Below are 22,409 nucleotides of genomic sequence, written 5' to 3' on the forward strand. Positions count from 1 at the left end.
GTGGACTGGCTGTGTCTGCACAGCCACCACAGTGTCACCAAAAGAAAACCATTTTTGGGGTCCAAACCAGCTGCTTCGATCCCACCGCTGTGGGCCGCCCCTCCGCACCCACCTCCCAGGAAGCCCGCCCGGGACCCAGGAAGCAGGGGGCAGAGAGGACACCAGCGCACAGTTCGGAGCAAGTTTCCTGAGCAGTCTTCCCGGGGAGCGGCAATACTCTGGCCCCAGGACCCCAAATAAAGACGCGGGCTCCAAACCCAGAGCCCTGCCAGATGGTCCTAGTGGACCGCGCGGCTCCCAGGGGTTGCAGACCGGAAGCTGTCGGACCGGTGGCCCCCGCGTGTGTGCTGGGCCCTCGGCGTGTGGCAAAGGGGTCTGAGGTCCCGGGAGAAGCGCGTGCTCTGGCCGCCTCACCTAGTACTTCAGACGCACTGTCCCTGCAGGCGGTTCCCTTTGGGACACTTCCCAAATCACTGCCCAGGTATGCAGTGCACAAGCGGGCAGGGAACGCGGCCTCAGGCCGGCGGGGTGGCAGCTGTCCCGGTGGCACTAACGACGGTCCCTCACGGCAGCCGCAGCATCGTCCTAATGAGGGGCCGCCTCAGCTCACCTGCTCCGGCCCTGTCCCTGAGCGGCAGAGCCCGCTAATTGCTGAAGCCCGTCCCGCCGCCCAGATGGGGGTGTCAGGGACAGATGGGGTTCAGGCAGGCACGAAGGGGGAGCAGGAGTGTCACCTAAGGGGGCTGGGACGCGAGGGTGTCTGTGGCAGGGCTAGATCTGAGGGTTCCCCAGGAGGCATCTGGGACTGCAGGGGTGCAGACCAGGCGACATCCTGGGGTGTGCCTGGGAGCCAGACTTCCGGATTACAGCCTCTCCTCCTTGATTTACTATCTGCCACATCAAGTCACTTACCCTCTCTGTGCCTCAGTCTTCCTCACCTGTAAAATAGGAGCGCCTGTAAATAACCCTCCTCAAATGGTTGTGTGAGAATTGGATGAATTGGTGCTCCTAAAGCTCTGAGCACCAAGCCTTACAGGAACCAACTTTCAATAAACGTTGGTGACCTCCTCTTCCAGTCTCCTCTGCCAATTATTAATATCCTGCGCTCCCCTGAGGTGCAGCCTGGCCCTGCCTCCCTCCTCCCAGCTCTGCCACATCTGCTTCTCACTGCAGCGCCCCCCAACCCCAGCTGGAGAAGTAGCTGTGTAGCAATAACTGGATCACTAACTAGGAGAGAGATGGGGAGAAGGGATGTAGGTGTGGGGAGTGACCCCATCTCTGTCCTGCCTAGAAAGGACCCCCACTCTGATGGGGGGAGGGGGCAGAGGGGGGTGCTTAGCCCCAGGGGTCTGGGCCATGAGCAGATGGCAGCAGCCAAAGCAGAGAATAGCCACACTCACCCATGCTGCCCCCTGTTCCCCTCCCCAGTTATGGGGGGACAGTGCAGTGCTGTGATCAGCCAGGACTGATTCTGGCCTCCCTTCCAGGTATGCAGGGACAATGAGTAAGGGACTTGGTCACCTGCAAAATGTCTTGAGACCCTTGGTGTAAGGCCCATACAATGACCCTTGTCAATGACCCCATAAAGCCTACTGGTACTATGGGACACTTGTGTGGGGAGGGAAGACCTGATACAAAATCTGTAATGAAAGAAGGCCTTCAAATGAGACTCAGGCAGGATTGGGGGAATCCTTTGCCACAAGTGAACTTCCAGGAAGCATCAGGGTGTCTACTTAATAGAGGGAGTTCAGACAGATTGCTGGGTGGATTCTGCCCTAATGGGAGACACACAGACATTTCTCCAGTCCTGGGGTAGTTTTCCATGAGAGCATCTAGGGGACTTTAAAATGCAATGCCCTGGCCCAGGGGCTCTTCACTGGTTCCAGTCTGGGAATGAGAAGGGCAGGTCCCTGGCTGGATGGCCATTGGAGCCCCAAATCACCATGTGCGTCCCATGTCTTCCTACAGCGCATCAGAGGCCCTGGCCTCACTGGGAGTGTGACACCTCTGTGGGTTTGCTTCACCCCTCTGCTCACTGCCTGTCCCTGGAGTGCAGAACCCCCACTCTATGGGCATCAAAGGCACCCTGCAGCTCTGGTGAGTCCCCCAACACTGAGTCCAGGGCATTGGCATTTCTCTATGACTCCTGCCCACAAGAGAGTGGGGAGCCCAGGGACAATGCCCTGGGGTGCAGAGGCAGCAGAGGAGGTTCACGTTCTGCCCACTGGGCTCTGCTCCCTCAACCTCCAGCCAGCCAGCTCCCTGGTTTTTAAGGAGGATTGGGAGAGTCTCACAGACCTTGAGGTCTGACAAGTCCCTGAAACTGGGACCTGGAGTCTGAGAGCTGGGGAGCTGCGAGGGTCATGCAGAGAGGCGAGGGAGGAGGCTGAGCTGCAGCCCAGCACTAGAGAGAATTTCTGGGCTAATGCCTGCCTATCCAGGGGACTCACAGTGCCCTGAGCTGTCAGCAGCCACCCTCTTCCCTCCCACCTCTCTTTCCCTTCCCCTTCCCCTCTCTTTCAATGGGGAGATGAATTAATGGCTCACTGAAGTCAAAGTGGTTGAGGGGGAGTAAACAATCTTCTCCTGCCCCAAATCCAAGCCCAGCCGCTGGCCTTAGCCATCCACCCAGGCCCCTTGCCAGCACAGGGCCACCCTCTGCGGGAAGCCACCTGTCCCTGGAAGGCATGCCCCATACACCCTAGCATGTGTCTGTGTGTGTTCCTCCTCTGTGTTCCTGACGCTCCGGTCTCTCACATGGTGGTCTAGGTCCCCAGCTGGGCAGCGCAGTTTAGGCGAATGGCTGGAGGAGGGCCTGAGCCTGTCTGGACACAGCCCCTCCTTCCTCAGAGGCCCAGGTCTTCCGAGGTCTGGCTGGCGGCTGGGCACAGCCGAGAGCTTGGGTGCAGGAGTGGGGGGGGGGAGACTTGATTTATTTCCTTTCAACAACTGTCCTTCTATTCATTCACGGCGCACACCCAGAGCCCGCTCCCGCACACGCCTACCTTGAGGTGGTCGAGGAAGCCATGATCGCAACTGAGCCCCCCACCTCCACCCGGCCGGCTGGGTTCTCAGCTCCACCGGCCTGAGTTCCAGCCTCCTCGCGTCCCTTTATGTGTCTGCATCTGGAGCCCAACCCAGTTTTGAATTCTTCCCAAGTTTCGTTTCAAACAAGATTTCACGAATAAAAAGGACTAGACCTGCCTTACCCTTTTCTTGGATTCGCGTGGCCCCCTTTCTACACCACCCCTCGGCCTCCTCCATAATGGTCCCGTGAAAAGCAAAGCCTGTTGGAGAAAGCTAGGCCTACAGCACCGATCCCCGGACCCCACTGTGTCAGCCAGCAGCCCGACATTCTCCGCTGGAGGACCGGGAAGTGCCTGTCCCCTTGCTAGGGGACCGAGCCATCCTCAGGCCTGGGCAAGTGGCCAGACTCAAGACATGGGGTTCTAACTGGGGAAATAGTCACGCCCAAGTCCTGGGGCCTTTCGCTGGTGGCCACCAAAGATGTGGCGAGAGAGCCCTGGACAAGGAGACGAGTCTACTGTGCCTGCCCCAGGCTGTCCTTTCAGGGACACACGTTTTGGGGCCAGACCTGGGGTCGAGAGACTGCAACAGGGTCTGTCCTTACCCTTTTGGAAGGCCAAAACTTTTTAATTTCTGCCCAGACTCTCTCTTAGGGGCCACATCCTGAATTTGTATTGCAGTTTTGGATTGTGAGGAACCCAGTGGACGCGAGAAGATAGAGATGGCCCCGGGAAAGAGCACAGAAGCCGAAGCGCAGCAAGTGAGACAGCCTCGCTACCTCGGCGGTTCCCAGCACCTGACCCTTTGCAGTTCAAGGCCACGGTGGGCGGCGGAGGAGAGTCGTAGGAAGCTCGGAGAAGGGTTATTGGATCCCGCAAGAAATACTCCGGCGGGGCTTTGCTGGGCACCAGGAACCCCAAGTGGCTGGTCCGCAGCTGAAGCCGAGGGAACGCGTGGGGCCAGGCGCTGGCCAGAGACCCATCCGAGCAGAAAGAGAGAAAATTCGAGCCGCGGAGGACGCCCAGGAGCCCGGGCCCCCAGCCGCAGGCACTGCCTTCGCCCCGGAAGACCCAAAATTCCGCCCTCCTGGAAGGAAATTTTCACTTTTAAAGTACTTTAATACTCAACTGAAGGGAAAGGGAATTCTGGATTAGGAGTTGGAAATAAAAATAAGAACAAGAAAGTTATGAAAAACGCCCGCAGTATGTGCTCAGAACGTGTTTTAAAGCGAATGTGGGCAGGGGGAGTAAACAAACAACTCTTATCTTTCCCCGGTGCGGAAACCAGAGGAACGACCCCCAGATCGCGCCCCAGGGATCGCACCCCAAACCGCTCTTACGGACGGCTCCCTGCGCCTCCCACTCACATGGATGGAAGACGCCCGACTTACTTTATATTTTATTTAAAATCTCAACACTCGATCATTTATTTCGTTTTTGCAACCAAACAAGTAATAAATATTATTTAGCACTTTGTTTTTACAAAAATAAAACAGATGATACACTCTCTGCGAGGGGCAGCGCGATCAGAGGAAGGATGTTAGGCGGGGACGCTACGAAGCCAGTGTCGCAACGCAGGCAGCGCCGAGGCGGTTCGCACGGACGCAGGAAGCACGTGGAGTTTACCGTTTGTGTTAAACGTGGCAAAAAGAAACCCAAATAGAGAGAGGAAAGCAGGCTTAGACTCGGGTGGGACTGGCAGTCACGCGAGCAAACGGCTTAGCACCGCGCACTTACCTCATCGTTGATATTATATTTACACACCCAAGAAAGAAATTTTTAAAAAGCCAATAAAAGCCCCAAATAACCCAAAGCTATGTTCACGGCAACTGCCTTTTAATTCTGGCAAGTCCTCAGGCGCCCAAATGCTCCCAGTCGAGTAAGAAACCAAATCACTTCGTGCTCAGAGACGGAAAGAATGGAGGGGGTAGTTTGTATTTTAAAATAGCTAAAAAACACCCGCCCCCCCAAATCGGCAGCTTTGAGTTATTCCAATCCACAAGTGGTTCCACTCTGAGCGTCTATAAAGCTTGCTCATACTGTGGAAAAAGGAAAATCCGCAGATTTATTAGAAAACCACATACCCCAATCAACAGGAGAGACAGTAAGGAACGGCTACACTTCTTAGAGGGTGCGGGTTGACCCAGATACCGAGATTCGACACGACCGTAAGTGCTTCTGGTACCGAACTCCAACTTCCAACCGACCCGTCGCCCCTGGCCTCGGGCCAGGGACGACCCTCGAAGGCGAGGCCGGGAGGGGGGGGGGGTTCGCTTCTGCAGTTCCGCTCCCCAGAGTCTCCTCCCCGCCAAGAAAGGAGGAAGGAGAGGAAGTCCTCATTGTGTCTCTCCCCCAGCCTCCCACCTGCCAAGTGCTGCCCGGAGGAGTCTGGAAGTCAAGCAGGTACTCTTGGGGAAACCAGAGTTTTTAGCATCTTTTCCCAGGGGGAGTGGAGGTGGGAGTAAGTTCGAGTGAGGGATGCACACAGAGGTACCTTTTCACAAAATAGTGTCTACCGGACCATCAGTTTAGAGCCAGCGAGGGCTCAAAGAGGTCCGGGAGTGAACGTCCCTGTCACTCCCCACTGCTCTGTGCGCGCCCCGTTGCTTCAGTTCCCGGGGGCTGGAATCCCCACCATCCCCCACCCCCAGTCCTTGGTCCCCAGCCCCTCCTCACAACAGAGCTCCCGAGCCAAGCGCCGGCCAGTCTCGCTTCCCCGCGGCCTCGGGGCTCCCCGCTCGCCAGAACGCGCCGGCGCCGGTAGGCTCACTTGGCGTCGGAGGTGAGGCGCGGCAGGCTGCCCGCGCCCATGGCCGACACGTGGTGGTGTGGCGGTGGCACCTGGCACATGCTGCAGGGACAGGGCATACCGCCCCAGTGCTGGAAGCCCCCACTACCCCCGCTGCCGCCTCCTCCGCCCCCCAGCGGGGCAGCCGCGGCTGCAGATGGAGACTTGAGCAGGCCGTGCGGAGGCCGGATGGAGCCCACTGACGACAGCCCGGAGCCTGGGAGAGAGGCGCTGGACACCGCGGCGGCTGCGGCGGCAGCGGCGGCGGCGGCGGCGGCTGGCGGCAGGATGGGGTGGTGCACGGCCGGGTGGTGGGCGGCGGCCGCGGGGTGCGCGGTGGCGGCGGGCAGGGGCGCCGAGTGCGCCAGGCCACCGCAGGCCGACGGGTGGAAGCCAGCGTGGTGGCCGCCGTAGATCTCGCTCACCAGTCGCTTCATCTCCTCCAGCGAGTTGGTGAGCATGAGGATGTAGTTGCGCGCCAGCAGCAGCGTGGCGATCTTGGAGAGCTTGCGCACCGACGGGCCGTGTGCGTAGGGCATGACCTCGCGCAGGCCGTCCATGGCGATGTTGAGGTCGTGCATGCGCTTGCGCTCGCGGCTGTTGATCTTGAGGCGCAGCTGCTGCAGCTCCGGCTCGGTCATCTGCTTCTTGTCCTTCTTGGTGGACGACGCGGCCGCCGACGACGTGGACGACGAGGTGCTGGACGAGGATGACTTGAAGCCACTGCTTCCCAGCTTGTCCCCAGGGTGAGCGCCCGCTGAGCCCATGGCGCTGCGCAGCTCAGCGCTCAGCTCCGGCGGGCAGTCGCTCGGCGTGGACGAGGACACGGTGCCCCCCGTGAAGCCGCTGCCGCTGCTGCCCTTGCTCCGGGCCGGCAGAAAAAGGTCATCGGGTTCTGGTGACGACGGGCGGCTGGACACCAAGCTGGCGTCCGAGTCCATGGCCCCAGCAGAGGATAGTCTCAGCTTTCTCGGGGTCCTCCTTCCCTCGGTTCCCAGAGCTTCCAAGGAAAGGAGGAGAGAGAGAAAAGAGAGTCAGTGAGACAGAAAGCTGTTCCCGCCTGCGCCGCAGCTCCGCGTCCCCCTCGCTGCTGTCTCTGGCCTTCCTCCTATCTGCACGCAGGTACCAATAATTAATCTCTCTCTTTTCCTCCCCACCGGCTCCTTTCTGCTCTCATCCAACAGGTTGTTTTATTTCAGGGAGCGCTGGGTGATCCTCAGTGAGGGTGGCATTCTAAGAGGTTTTGTGCCTTCAGTTAGGAATGGCAGAGCTGGGCCTCCAGGGCTGGAGTAAACGAGTGGCAAGTGAGGTTTTTCTTTGGGGAGGGTGGAGAGCTAAATAGAGAACTATTTATTTGGTTCCTCAAACGCCATTATCCACCTTATCTCCATTGACACCGCGCAGCAAACACACGCACACACGCATGCACCCAGCACCGGCGCGGGGCCCAGATTCCAGTGCTGCGCCCAGGGGCCGCAGCGAGCTCACCAGCTGACTGGGTTTGGGGCAGAAAGAGCTGCTGTCGCCCGGACTTCTGGCTTTGGGGCGAGGGAAATACAGCGCTGAGTGTGGGGAGGGCAGAGCAGCAAAGCCACTCGGGGGACCTGGGCGGCAGGGGAGGGATTCAGGCACCCTCCATCGGAGCATCCTAGGTCACAGCCGAGTTGGGGGGCGTCTGTCTCTGGGATCTAGGCTGGGGCTACTGGAGGGCGGAGACACTTACTGTGGATGCGATTCAAGGGGCTCGCTCCGAAAAGCCTCAACGGAGAACCTGGCACTCGGCACCGGTGTCGCGTCGGTCTATAATAAGCATCCGCACCTTTCGGGGCTTGGCCGGTTTTTATAGCCCGGTGGCGGCTGCGACGGCGGCTGCGGTGGCCGGGGCGGGGGCGGGGAACAATGTGCTAGTCCTGGAGGGGCAGCAGCGCCAATGAGCTGGGCCCGCCCGGGGGGCTGGGAAGCTGATGTCATCCGGGCTAATTCCGCTCAATGAAACTCAACCGGCCGGGCACACGCCTCCTCCCAGCGCACAACCAATGGGCGCCCGTGGCCAGGAGATGCTTGGGGAGGGACTGGAGGAGGGACCTGGGGAGGCAGAGTGAGAGGCGGGGGGAAGGAGGGCGGGCACGCGGGGGAAGGAGAGAGGGCTGAGCGCGCTTGGGACCGAGGGAGAAAGGGAACGTAGTCACATTTCTGTAAAAATACGGTCGCATCAGAGTCAGGCTGGGGGACGGGGTAGGGTGGAGTGAGGTGGGGACTCTGTAGGCAAAGTAATCTGATACCTAACGCAGCCAGATCTTTTGGGATGAGCGCGGATAACCCTGGCTACCCAGGAACCGGGGCTGGAGTCTCCTCCCTAGCTCTTCCTCTCTCTTTCTGATTTCCCGCCTCCTGTTCCCATCTCATGGATTTCATCAACACGTGGGCATTTGGGGCCCCAAATGTACACGATAACCAGGCACAAAGCCCCCACTTTCTTCGCGCTCTTAGCGCGCATCTAGGAGGTGACAGCCGCTGCAGCTCCGCGGGCGGCCAGTAGCGCCCCCAACTGGGTGCAGGGCCCGGCGGGGCAGAGCGTGGGCAAGGAAGGAGAGGACCGACTCCAGAACAGTGTTTTTGAAAGAAATCACAGCTCTTCATTAAGTTGAGGACGGTGTAGGTACAGGGACGAGTTATTTCAGCACAGTAACCGCGCTCACACAGGGCAGAGTCGTGCCTGGAGTTAATCCCCCCTCCATTTATTAGCAGAGGAGCCTGATAACATTTTTGGCATCATCTTTGTGATTGGCACCATGCCTTGGGGTAGAGGGCAACTCTGGTTTGTTTGCAAAGAGAAGTCTCCAGTCTGGGCAAAGGCTTCTCCACGCTGTGGGCCAGACAGCGAGATCGAGCCACTCCCGACTGCTTTGGGACACGGATCACGTTTTACTGATGGCGGCCTGGCTCAAACCTGGAAGTTCTTTACTTCCAGGAATTAAGCCTGATCTGGATAAGCACCTGAGGTATATTAGTTTAAAAGTAACTATGTATTAACCCATTTTACTCACCTAGACACTGCAGAAAAAAAAAATTGCTAAGCTTTTACAGCGCTGCCCTGCTTGGACTAGAGACGCGCAGTCCATTACATAGAGGCCGCCGCCTGTCTCCCCAACCCCTAACTGAATTTCTCACATCCATACATTTAGAACACAGAAATTTGTTTCTGCGGGTCCGCAATGCTAGCCTTTCACACTGCACACATACACACTGCTCTCTCCCAGGGAGTGTTAGGATCTTCTGGTTACCTCCCTTGCTTGGGAACTTTTAATGTGCATGTGCGGTTTTAAAAACAAGCAAACACATAAACAATAGCAATTGGTCTTCAAGTAGCAAAACTACAGAATAAACAGAAGCTGGTGCTATTGCCCCTAGTTCCGGGATAAGTCTCCCTTTGCCATCAACGCTAGAAGCCCAGCCGGCACTCGCCTTCGCCCCAATCTTGTGCCTTCTGGGGCATTATTTTTCAAGCCGCGTGTTTCCCAGCTGGCTCTGCAGCCATCCGTTAAATATGTATTTAAAACATGAAGAACTGAAGCGTGGGGATATGTGGTCCAACGGTTACAAAGATGACCCATAACCGTTCAATTAGTAGAAGCTGTCACACGGACCAACGCTGGGAGCTTGGGTGGGGATCAGAAAGAGACCCGGCATTTGAAGATGACTCCTTTGGGCCTACCCCGCCAACCACAGTGAGGACATGTGTGGAGGTGTGCCCTCTGGGGCCACCAGCCCCCCGGGGCGTGGAGTTGTGGGCCTGCCAGTGTATCTAATAAACACCAGCAGGCGCAACGTGCGCGCGCCTTGGTTGCTGTGGCTGAGGTTAGTCAGCCGCCGGCACGTGTCCGGGAACCCGGGTTTCTTCTTTTGTTGCTTCTCACTGGTGTCTGTCCTGCGTCCAGCCTGCGTCAGAGGGAGTGCGCGGTCTGAGGTTCATCACACGCTTGATCCGGTGGCTGGAGTTGGGGTAGGGGTGAAAGTCTAGGGGCCCGACCCGGTACAGCGCGAGTCTAGAGCCTAGAAGGCAGAGTCGGAAGGCAGGAGAGAGCTGGCTTGCTCGCCAAGTTCCCTCGTGGACGCCCCTAAGGACGCTCCAGGCCGTAGTCCCTCGCCACCGAGCCGAAGCAGCTGCGGCCGTTCTGGGGCTGTGCAGCGGCACCTCGCGGTCCTCGCTCCCCACGTCCGGAGCTCAGGCTGGCAGCTCTGGGCTGCGGGCCCCTTCTTCTCCCCACAGCCTCCCCGCAGTCTCCTCCCTTCGCCAGAGAGCAGCTTGGGAGGTGGAGGAGGTCTGTGTCCCCGTGGGCTCCTTTAACCCAGGGGCAAATCGGACGCTGAGCACCTCGCGCAGTCTTCAATACCCCTCCCCCCACCTCCCAGGAATAATCGGAAACTAGAGCCGGGCCACCCGCGCTTGCCCTCGCGCGTCCTGGAGGCGTCCCCAGCACTTGTCCGGGTCCTGCGCCTGGCGCCCGGCGGGAACGTCCTGGGCAGGTCCGGGGCGCCGCGGTTCCCACTAGCGCGCGGAGCTGGGCCGCAGCCCCTTCCCGGGGAACTGAGCGCTCACTTGTTTAGGCTGATCGGCCCCGGCTCCGGGAGTTCCTGGCTGGCCCGGGCGTCCTGGAGCTGTTGGCCTCCTCGGTCAAAACGCAAGACGCGCTTTTCCCTCTCCTTTGTGTTTGCCTCCCACAAAAGGCTGGGTGCGTGTCCGGCCGGCCTTTGCTGGGCCTCCTGGCGGCCCGGGAGGAGCCTGTGCCAAACGGGCCGGGGCGGGCTATCGCGGGGCTCCGGGGCGCAGACCTCCCACTGCTTCCCGGGTCCTTCTCGGGCCTTCCTGCTTCTCTTGCTCCCCTTCTCCGAGAGTTCCTGCTCTCATTCAGGCGGCGTCTTGGCCAGGCTGCCAAGGAGAGCGACGTCCTTGCGCAGAGTTGACCAGGGGTGGCGGTGGGAGGCAAGGCTCCCTACACCGGAAAGAAAAGAAAGCGTTTCAGCCATCGATCCTGGTCCGGAAGCCAGGAGGCACGCGGAATCACAGCTTTTGGCGCCCAAACGTGGGCGACATGACCGCTCAAAAGTCAGAACTCTGCAAACAAATGGCTATCTTCCCGGCAAAACTCAGCTCGGGAGTCGTCTAGGGTCATGCCAGTGTCCCGGACCCCAGCGCGGACTACAGGTCCTCGCACTTGGCAAGTGCTTGGTAAATACTTTTTGAATGCATGCGCGTGCAGATGTGCACGTGGGCTGGTATGCAACACAGCTAGTAAAATACATGTATGTGGGCAAAGATGTATTCTGTGTTTATTTGGTGTACACAATAAACCCTGAGGTCTGACATCCGGATTTCAGGTTGTATAGGAACCTTTAGAATGATTGACTTCCATCTAATGACAACTATGGCCACTTAAAGACAAGCGTTACATTGTTCCAGGAACTTAGCATATCTTGGAAGACTTCATTTTATTTAATCTCTCGCTGGCCCTAGAAAGGCGGTATCACTCCCATTTTACAGACTGGAACACTGATGCTCAGCTGCCCAAGGTCCCACAAGCAGAGGGGCAGGTCCGGGGAGATGGCTTTAGGGTGCTGGGAGGCAGGGAGGAGTGTGACATCAGAGACTTAGAGATCTCTAGTTGTCCCCTCTCAGCCTCAGGTTCTCGTTGGTAAAGTGGGTTTCTAGAAGTTACCTGTGACCTATAAGTGTGTCTGCCACATGATTTGGAGGGCGTGGGAAGGGCCCAATGCACCCTCCCCTTGCAATTTCTGTAGTCTGCTGATAGTCTGTTTGAGGGACTATGAGGCGCTGTGAATCCAGGACCCCTCGCCCTGGCCTGGCTTAGGCGTGGGTGTCAGCAGAGGCTGGGCACAGGGAGAATTCAAGAGGAATGCCCAGAGATGGAGGAGAAGGGTGCCGCACCCAGAGAAGCCAAAGGAAAACAATAAACAAAGGAGCAACCTAACAAAACCCAAACTGACAACCCCTCACCCTCAGAAAACCCCTCTGTGGGGAACGCCCTCCCTTCCTCTTAAGGAGGCATGACAGCCACCTATCCTAATGATCAGCGCCATTGAAATTAACCTGCTCCACCCCACAAGTCTGCAATGGAATGACGTTGGGCTAGAACTGAAGGGTGACAGAATCGGACTTTTATTGAGCTCAGCTTAGGAACCATTATCTCAATCTTTGTAATAGCCTCTTTGAGGTTAGGAGGAAGGCACTTTGTTCCAATTTTACAGATGAAGATACTAAAGATTAGAGGTCACAGCAGGGCTGAGGTTCAATCTCCAGCCCACCGGATCCCACCTCCCTGGGGCTACTGTGGCTTCTTCCTACACCCCCTTCCTCACCCCACTGCCCCCGCCCCCCATCCAGGAAACACTAGGCACACACTGTTGCTTTGACGCAGCCGAACCAGCCATACTTCCGCGCCCCAAGGTGCCCACCCCTCTGGAGGCCACTCCCTTCCCCAAATTGGGATTAATCCGGAGAGCGGGAGTCAGGGCAAACAGGTCTGTGGGGGTGTCCCTGGCCGGGTGCAGTTCTGAGGTGGGGGCGCTCCATTCGGTGATAAGGTGGACCGGGAAACCTCGACTAGGTCGGGGGCTACCGCAAACCTTGGGTGGGAGGGGACAGCGGGTCTCTGAGCGCTGGAGACTCCAGACTACGAATAGGTGACTGGATGTGCTTGCGCTCGGGACACGGCCCGGGGGTTGTTGCACGCGCGGAGGGCGTGGAACATCCCACCTCGGCGTGCCGAGCACTGGGTGGACGCTTGGCTTGCTGTATTGGCGGGAGGGGGGGCGGGGAGGCGTTTCATGCAGAGACCACGCCACTGCGCATGTAAGAAGTGGCAATATGATGTCTCCCCGTCACCTTCAGGATTAAGTCCAAGCCCTCGAACGGCCTGTGGGGTCCTGACCTGGTCCCTGCCCGCTTCTTATCCCCTGCCCCTGCCACACCCGGTGGGGCCACCTCCTCCCCTCACTGCCCTTCCTCCCGTCCATCCCCATCTGTGTGTAGTTCTAGCCGGTCAGAGGTCAGCCTGGGAAGGACCCTCTGCCCCTCCTCGAGCCCCTTTAGCACCCAGCGCCCCCCGCCCCGCGTCTGGCTTCTCCCTGCTCCCTCGCCCGCCAGGGAGCTCCTTGAAGATCCTCACTGTGCCTGAACTTGCTTTGCATCCCCGGGCCCAGAGCAGAGACAGGCTCCAGAAGGGCTCAATACATCGAAGTAAGGGCCGGAGGTAAGACGGTTGCCCAGAGTTTTATCGGAGTTTCCACACACCGCAAAAGACAGTAACGATAGCGTCAGTGGTACAATTTCCCCCTAGTCAACCCAGTTCTAAAAATGCCTGATGCATCCGGAGGATGCTCACTCCCCGCCTTAGGGGGGCGGGGTGACAACCCCTTTTTCCTCCCCCCAAGCCTAACCAGCGGTCGGTTTGTGGGTCGCCTCGCCCCTCCCGGACGCTCCTCCCATATCTACGCCCCGCCCCCGCCCCCAGGTTCCCCCGGGGTGGACTGACACCGGAGAGCGTCTCCCAGTCACTCGGGGACCGACGGGCCGCCCTGCACTCCCGCGCGAGCCCAGGGTCAGCGGAGCCGGAGATGGGCTGGCCGCTGCGCTCCGGCTTCGGGCTGCTCCCGGCCACCGCGGGAAGGAAGAGGCGCACGGGGCGAGAGGCCGCCGCGGTGATCGATGGCGCGGCCAGGGACTCGAGTAGGGCCCTTCGTGCCCGGCGCCCTAGCCCGGCTCCGCCGGAACGTGCCGCGGGCCGGGAATCTGCAGCCGGGCCTCCCCGGCGCCAGCCCGGCTCCGCAGAGCTAGGGAGCGAGCGCACCGGCAGCCGGGCCCCGCCGCGGGAGCGCGGGGCTGCAGGTCCGCGCTGCAAAGCCCCACCGTGCGGGACCAGCGGCCCGAAGCTTCAGCCGGGTGGGTGATAGGGGGTGCGGGGGAGAGGGTGGGCGACGCCCTCCCAGCGCGCCCAGCCTGGGTCCTGGGTTTGGTCTGGGGCGGGAAGGACCGGAGGCTGCTCGCACTCTCGGGCTTGTCACCTTCCTCTTTCCCTTTCGGCTCTCCTGCTCTGTTCCTCTCCCTTCTCTTTTTCTCATTTCCCCTCCAATACTTACATCTGAGTTTTATTTTTGATCCCCCCCCCCGTTAATAAAATGACATATGCAGCCGGAGGCTGGGAACCTCAGGAGGACTCCGCGCGCCCGCCCACCTCTCCAGACCCTAGTGGTCCTGGGACTGACGTGGGCGTTGTCAGAAATACAAAATCTCGGGTCCACCAGTGAAACAGACTCTACGTAAACCACGGTCCCCAGGCCATGCACGGCACAGAGGAGTTTGGGAAGCCCTGCTCTAGGTCTTTTGGGCTCATCTTCGGCGTCCCTCTCTCTCCAAGGTCCCTGGGTCTTCCAGTCCCAGGCACAGACCCCACCTAGGGCTCACGAGGGTGGCAATATTTTCTTGAGATTCCGCAACCATCTGGATCGTTCGTGACCCCGCCCCCCGTCCCTTGACCATCTGTTAAATTAAATTCAATAGGTGTTTTGTTTTTTTTTTTCCAAAAAGGATGCATGCCCATTGTACACACACAGAGAAATAATACAGAAAGCGAATGTCACCATTACCATTACAACACCTCTGCTCCTCCCAACAAGCCACTGTGAAGATTTTGATGAACGTCCTTCCGGACTGTCTGTAAATAGACTTTATAACCTGCTTTTTTCATTTCTTAGCACTTCTTACATGTTGTCCATATCAATACAAGATCCACCTGACCCCTTTGAACAGCATAGTGCTGCACCCATCAGTTCCTTGTGGATCCTCCTCTGTTGCCCAGGACCTGTCCAGCTATGAAAAGCAGGCAGAGCTGGAACCCCTGAACACCTGTTTCTACCCTGTGTGGTTGTGCTGGGAGGATGTTGGGGTCAGGGCTGCCGCCTGACAAGTCATGGGAGGCACACTGCCGCCTGCCCCTCTGGGATCTGTGCCCACACCTGGTTCTCTTTCTGAGGAATCTTTCCCTGTAGGTCTAGTGGGAAGAACTGGTTCCCACTTTGCCCAAAGGAGAGTCAGATGTGTGGGGAAAGCTGAGTCCACTGGCCTTTAAGTGAGTTGATTGGCTCAAGGGAGAATGAATGTTCAATGTGGAAATGGAATATTCCTTGGCTGGGACTGAGACCAGGGCAGAACTTGTGTTCTGTGATTTTCAAAGACGTGGGAGTTTTAGACATTTGATTTATTTTTTCTTTCCCAACTTCCAACAACAACAGAAAGAGGTCATCTGCTTCCAGGATGAATCTGAGGCACGTGTGCAAAGAGCCCACCCTGTTTAGGCAGTATTCACAGTTTGCAGAGAGAGGGAGAGGGAGAGCCGGGAGAGAGAGAAATGACATCATTCATATAAACTGGAATTTTGGAATTTCGTCTTCTTTAAAATGTGTTTTGAATAGGTACTGTGTAGCACATTCCTAAAGTAAAACTCAAATGACATAAAAGGTATTTGATTAAAAGTCTCTGGTGCAACTGACCTCCTTCCCCCAGGCCCTGAGAGGCAACTACTGTTATAATTTCTTGTGTAGTCCAGGAACATTCTTTGCAGTTCCGAAGTATATATTTAAAGAGCTCTCTCTTCTTTTTTCACACAAGTGCTAGCATCCTCAGTACACTGTCTGTACCTTACTCTTTTCGCTGGAGAATGCTCTCTTACTACACCTACAAACACACACACACAACACATAGTTACAACACATCTGCTCCTCAAGCATCTTCGCCAAAGTACTCAGAGGTGCAGGGAAATCCTCCGCCCAATCGCGATGAGGACAAGTACCCCACACCTCAAAAAACCCACTCAGTTCCTGATGGTGATTTTTTCCTGCTTCCCTCCATCACCGAGAAGCTATGACACTCAGAGCACTGGATGATGGGAGATCAAGCAGCTTCCTGCGCTGAATAAGCTTCTCCAAGCTGCCCAGAGAATGGCGCTTTTAGCCACTGCCTGAAACTTGCAGGCAAGCCCATGTTTTCCTTTTGTAATTGCAAAAACAGTAGTATTTCTTCTCTCCTGTTTGTAGGGCAAGCAATCAGGGAGATCTAGGCAGACATACTGTTATATAAAGAATATACAGAAGACCACTAGATGAAGCTAATGAGCTAGTGTGATTTTATTTTTTTGTTTATTTTTGAATATGTAATATATTCCCGTTGTTCAGAATTCAAAAGCAAATAATGAAAAGTTTGCTTCCCACTCCTGTTCCCCCAGCCACTCAGTTCTCTTGCTCATTTACTCTTCTATCCTTCCAGAGGTATTCTATGCAAATACAAACAAACATAAATGTGTGTATTCTGTCCTCCTTTTTTATACAAATAGTAACATACTAGACGCACTGTTCTTCATCTTGTTTTTTTCTAGTTAATATCTTGGAGATCACTTCTTAGCTGTATGTTAAAAGTTTCTTCCTTAAAAAAAAAATCCCACCCTTCTGTAACATTTATGTAGCATAATTTATTTGTGTAGTGCTCTGTTGAAAGACATTTATATTTTTTCCAGCTTTTTACTGTTACAAATGATGCTCCAGTGAAATACCTTGTAAATTGTCATTTGCATGTGTGTAGAATATCATAAGGATAATTCCCTAGAGTTAGTATTCCTGGGCCACATAGTCTGTGCATTTGAAATTTTGGTAGATGTTGCCAAATTGTCACTTAAGTGTTGCTCCAATTTATGTTGCAAGGTATAAGAGAGACTTCCCGACTGACAGCTAGTTTAAATGCTCGACTTTTATTTTCTTGAGTCCAGGGAAATTATGAACTCGAATTTGGATGTCAGACTACGTGATGGGACCGACTGCTGTTGTTCTACAGGAGAGAATAATAATAAAATGTCATTTCCCTCTTCAAAACATCAAGCTACAAGTTACAGTGGATTTCAATATCTGGTACCATTTCCAATCCTTCCAAAGATTTACTAATGACTTTTCCATGGAGTTGGGTAGAGTGGCCCAATGTGTCCATACATTATATCTGCTGAGGAATGTTTACGTTTGAAGCAAATAATTCAACAGGTATTTAGAGAGTACCTGTGCTGGGCTGTGACCTGTCCTAGGAGCCAGGGATCCCACAGTGAAAGAAACAGACAGCATCTCTGCTCTCAAACATTATGTTAAAAGTAATTACAATCAAAATTATTATTATGATTCCTTCTGATTCCCTTCACAGCCCTGCGAGGTGGTTAGAGTAGAGCGTATGTGACTAACCCATGGGCCTCCAGGTCATATGGCAGGGTGGCAAACATTACTAATTGTTCCTCCAAATCTGTTCCACTTTCTGTGTAGAAATAGACCTTTTGGTTGAGCAAATGGCCACCGGGAATAAGGACTACATTTCCCAGCCTCCTTTGTGACCAAGTGCTGGCCAGTAGGATGTAAATGGTGGTGTGGGCAACTTCCAGAGACATCCTTCAAGCAAGGGAGCATGTCCTTCTCATTCTGTTCTCGTCTCCAGCTAGCTGGAATCTCAGCAGGATGGTTGAGACTGGAAGAGCCATCAAGGATCATAAGGTGGCCATGGGACCACATGAAAAAGAAATGAACAGAGAAGAAGCCTGAGTCCCTGACACTACAGGGTGCCCGATCCGCTGGGGACCAATGCTCTGGTCTCTTAGACGAAAGGGAGAAACCCCTCTGCTTCGTTAAAGCATTGTTGTGTTGGGTTTTCTGATGCACCTAAACCAAATCCTACTCAAAGGAACGCCAAGTGGGGACTTTTGGACGTCTGAAGTGGCATCTGTCTTTCTGCTGCAGACACCTTTGTTGTATCAGTGGAGCCTGAATCCTGTTACTATTCCCCGGGGCTGAATCATAACAAAACTCAAGGCTCACATTGTGTTGCAATGTTAGGAGGCCATCCCTCCCTTCAGGGGAGACTCTAAGGGAAGGATGAATGAGCACGTCCTGGTCACTCACAGCGCCAGGCAGGAAGTAGCGGTGGTGGTCAGGACTCACCGGAGGCCAGTTTGTGTACTGGATGCTGTAGGTCCTGGTGGCTCCTTCACTCCTTCCGTTAGTGACTTTTCGTTATATGCTTTTGAATGTAGCAAAGACATCTGTAGCAGACAGTGTGGATGCTCCCCAGATACCCTCGGGTCCCTTTGCACCATTTCTGTGCACACCTGAAGGCTTTAGCACACTTTCTCTTTCTGCGGCTGTCTTCACAGATGGGCACTTGCGTGCCTGGAGATGCTTTGGTGAATGTGGGGAGAGCTGAAAGTGACGACGGCACACAGCTTCCTAGCTCTGGGTCAAGACAAGTCCACAGCACAATTTTGACTCCAGAGATGCCCCATGGGTTCAAGTGTAGCGCAACCTCTTCAGGACTTTTTCCTGAGATCTCAGTTTCTCTTGGCTGCCCCTCTGGCTGGTAGCCCCACTCCCTTACCAGCCTCCCATGGGAGCACTTTCTTTGGTAAATCACTTACCCAGAAACCCTCACCTCAGCATAACAGCAGTGTCGACATTTCTCTCGTGTACCAGTCTGGGTAGAGCATCCTCAGCTGAGACAGGGGCTCCACAGTCTTCCTGTCTTGTTACTTTGCTATCTTCTCTTGTGTTGCCTTCTCTGTCTTGTGCTGATGGCTGCTGTGGCTCCCACTGTCACTCCTGCATTCCACCAACAGAGAGGAGAGTGGAAAGCGGAGGGCGCACCCCCTTCCTTTAAGACCAGGCTCAGAATCTGACACAGCACTTCTGCTCACAGCCCATTGGCCAGCACTTAGTCACATGGCTACACCTAAAGGCAGGTGAGGCTGGGAAATGTAGTCTTTAGATGGGTGGCCAAATGCCACCTATTGAAGCCCATCACAGGCTCCAATACTAAAGGAAATAGAAGAGAATGGATATTGGGGTAAAAAACAGCAATCTCTGTCATGCCCAGGAATCTCTATCGTAAGTGCTAGGCATTAACATTTTTCAAGCGCTACTGATGCTGGATTCACTTCAAAATTATACCTTTAGCTGCTATGACCACTTGCAGGGCAGCTGTGAATGCTCTGAAGCACTGGGGGAGGATGCTTCTGGAAAAGACCTGGTGGTCACTTGTCGCCTCCAGCTTAGTTTTTGGGGTCTTGGGCACCGGGGGGCAGCTGAGGCTCACATGTTTCAGGGAGGACAGTGCAGGTGGAGCTTTTAGCAGGAAGCTGATGTGAAGTGCACAGGGAGGCAGCTGGGCCTGAGGGGCAGACACGGTCCATAAAGCCACCCTTGGCCCCTTGTTCTGACACTGATTCAGGCAGGATCTGCCACCTGAGCCTCCCCGGGGTGGGGCAGAGCCCTCCCAGGGGCCATGGCATGGACTTGAACAGGAGCCAGCAGGTCTTCTGAAGGTGTGGGGCTTCCTTCCAGGATGATTTTCCAAGAATCAAGAGGTTTGCCCCTTGCAGTGAGTTGAATGGTGGTCCCCCAAAATATACATGCAGCTCTCTGGAACTGGTGATGTGCCCTTATTTGGACAAAGGGTCTTTGCAGATGTAATTAAGTTAAAGATCTTGAGATGAGATCATCCTGGATTATCCAGGGTGGGTGGATAATCTGGGCCCTGAATCCCATGACAAGTGTCTTTGTAAGAGAAAGGCAGAGTGAGATTAGAGACAGAAGAGGAGAAGACACAGGCAGAGGAGGAGAAGGCCGTGTGACGATGGGGCAGAGACCTGAGGATGCAGCAGCAAGCCAAGTGGCGCCTGGGGCCACCAGAGTCTGGATGAGGCAAGGGAGGATTCTCCGCTAAAGCCTTTGGAGGGAGCACAGCCTCAGCCGATGCCTTGCTTTTGGATGGCTGGCCTCCGGAACTGCGAGAGAATAAATGTCTGTTGTTTTAAGCTAGCAAGTTTGTAATGGTTTGTGGCGGCAGCCCTAGGAAGTGCATCTGTAGGACAGACTCAGCCACCGGTGGGTGGAGGTGAGACCACACTGCAGCTCAGTGATGATGGAGAAGTGCTGTCTGTGGCCTCCTGGGGCTCACTCTCCACCGCCTCTGCCCTGCTCTCCCCCATGGCTTCCTCCATGGGGCTTAGTCAACCTGGTGGGTGGCAGGAGACTGAGGCATTTATCTCCCTGTCTTCCTCCCTGTGACATCTCTTGCAACTGGCCATGTCCCCAATGGTAGGTCACTGTTCCTCCTGAGGCAATGTGTTCTGCACAACTTCCTTTCCTCTGGGCTCTGGAAACCTCTCCCTCCCCTTGTCCTTTTGGGCCAAAGGGTGGGGACAACTCTGTGCTGCTATTCCTGTGCTCCTGCCTCCTATATTCCTGTACTATCTCTTGGGGCTCCCCTACACCCCGGTCCCATCATGGTAATGAGTCCCTTTGCAAATTAGCCCCCCTCCAGGTATCCTAACTTGGGTGTGCTGTTTCCTGTTGGGACCCTGACTGATACAGCCCAGCAAGGGCCCCACCTCCCTGGTTTTATTAAGGGTGGGAGTCAGTGTAGAAGTGTAGAACTTTAGCAGGTGGGGGAAATTTTCCTGAGGGCCAGAACTTTGCAAGGATGAGATCCATATATTCTGAAAGCTGGGGTAGGGGAGAGCTCCAGGGATGGGGCTCTGCAGAGATCTTCCAAGCCCTGCCCCATGTCTCTGGGCTCCTTCTCTATGTCACGGACCGGGTTCCAGCCTCTACTCTCTGGAGGGCCAAGCATGCCGCCCCTGCTGAAGTCTAGAATGGTGCTTTGGCACAGTTGATGTCTCTTTGATGTTCAGAGGCTCAGCCAGAGTGAGACAGTACCTGCCTGGCAAAGCCCCCAGGGCACCGGAATATGAATGGACACAGAGAGGACCCCATGTCCCCATTATCTCCCTGGGAAAGGAAGTAGACAAAAATTGTCCAAGCTGCAGAATTAAGATAAAAATCCATGAAATCCAGTATGTGCATTGAAAAACATAAGTCCATGTTTCAGTTTCAAAATGGGTCTCATTGTCCCCTGACAGTGTACACATGGCCCCCTGCCCCATTCAAATACTCTGTGCTCACCACTATTCCTGTTACCTGTTCACTGTGGAATGTGGGATCCAGGAGGGTGGCCCAAATCAAGATGCAGCTGACGGTCTGGGTGGTTTAGCCTATAGAAAGCAAACATAACAGCAGAACCCAGACTTGAGGCCAGGGGATGGAAAATGGAGAAACATGATAATAAAGAGGTTTAAAGCAGAACAGAGAGCGTGTCCAAGGAAGCTTCCCTGAGTTGCAAGGAGACCACCACCATTTTCTTCAAAATAATTTATTTTTGTTTGTGATAATCGAAGTAATACACGGTCCTGGCTAGAAAATTTGGAAAATATCGAGTCTTATAGTTGCAGAAAGCTTAGAAAATGCAGGGTCGTGTGGTAGCCAAGGTGAGCGATGACAGGGACCCTATTATAGGCTGAGGCATCTTCCCTGAAAATTGTACATCCAAGTCCTAACCCCCAGTGCCTCAGAATGTGACTGTATTTGGATATGAGGTCTTTAAAGGTGTCATTAAATTAATATGAGGTCATTAGAGTGGGCCTTTAATTTAATATGACTGATGTCCTTATAAGAGGAAGAGATCAGGACACAGACACACACAGGGAAGACCATGTGAGGACACGCAGAGAAGACAGCCATTAACGGCCCAAGGAGAGGAGCCTCAGAAGCAAGTAACCCTGCTGATACCTTGATCTCAGACTTCCAGCCTCCAGAATCGAGAGACAGTAAGTTTCTGTTGTTTAAACCACCTAGTCCATGGCACTTTGCTGTGGCAGCCCAAGCAAATTAACACAGACCTTGACTTTGGGCAGGGGCAGGCATATGGAGAAGAGAGAACAAATGGAAGACATTTTTAGGAGGTAAAATCAGCCAGCCTTGGTGCCTGACTTCATGTGGACAAGTAGGGGTGCAGAGAAGTGTAGAATGTTGCCAGTTTTCTAAGCTTGAGTGGCCCGTTGGATGAGGTCACCCCATCTCCTCAGCTGAGGTGGAGGATCCATGAGGAAGAGTTGGCGTTTTGGATACATTGGGTTGGAGATGCGTGGGGGACACCCAGTGGGGATGTTCAGGGGCCGGTTGGCAGGGGTTCGAGCCAGAGGGCTGGAGGGAGCACGACAGCACATCAGTGCAAGTGGAAATCATTCTGCAAGTAGATGAGGTCGCCCAGGCACAGAGCTGCCAGCAGAGGACAGACCCCTGGGGAGGACGACATTTATTTTCCTCCGTGAGGAAGGGCCCATCACGTATTGTGCCGATGATCTGCATCGCAGCTGTTCACATTTGTTACTAGGTTGATTCCAAAATATTGTCCGCCTCCCCTCATTTCTCTTTCAACCCATTGTTTACAAATTCCCAAGATAGGCACAGACAGACTTCTCCCCAAACGGTAAATTGGTCAAATTAGGGGGAAGGCTGTCTCTCTCACCCACCCTGTGGTTTTTTGGTACATGTGGTGTTAGCACGCTGGCGTCCAGGCGCCACCATATGTGCGGGTGAGGGTGGAGCCGGTGGCCAGACAATGGGCTGTTCTGCTTGTAGTGAGAAATATTCTTACTCCTTCA

General features: G+C 55.0%; 1 protein-coding gene across 1 annotated transcript; it reads right to left on the reverse strand.

Moving 5' to 3' along the window:
* Positions 1 to 4,413: 4,413 nt before the first annotated feature.
* Positions 4,414 to 7,650, reverse strand: OLIG2 (oligodendrocyte lineage transcription factor 2). Its single transcript, XM_012657347.1, has 2 exons — positions 7,538 to 7,650; positions 4,414 to 6,814 (listed from the first exon to the last, which is right to left on the reverse strand). Exon 2 carries the CDS (start codon positions 6,753 to 6,755, stop codon positions 5,793 to 5,795), a length of 963 nt encoding a protein of 320 aa, XP_012512801.1. The 5' UTR covers positions 6,756 to 6,814; positions 7,538 to 7,650; the 3' UTR covers positions 4,414 to 5,792.
* Between the last annotated feature and the right edge of the window lie 14,759 nt (positions 7,651 to 22,409).

This window comes from Propithecus coquereli, unplaced genomic scaffold (assembly GCF_000956105.1).
Source record: "Propithecus coquereli isolate 6110/MARCELLA unplaced genomic scaffold, Pcoq_1.0 Scaffold54, whole genome shotgun sequence".
Classification (NCBI taxonomy): Eukaryota; Metazoa; Chordata; class Mammalia; order Primates; family Indriidae; genus Propithecus; species Propithecus coquereli.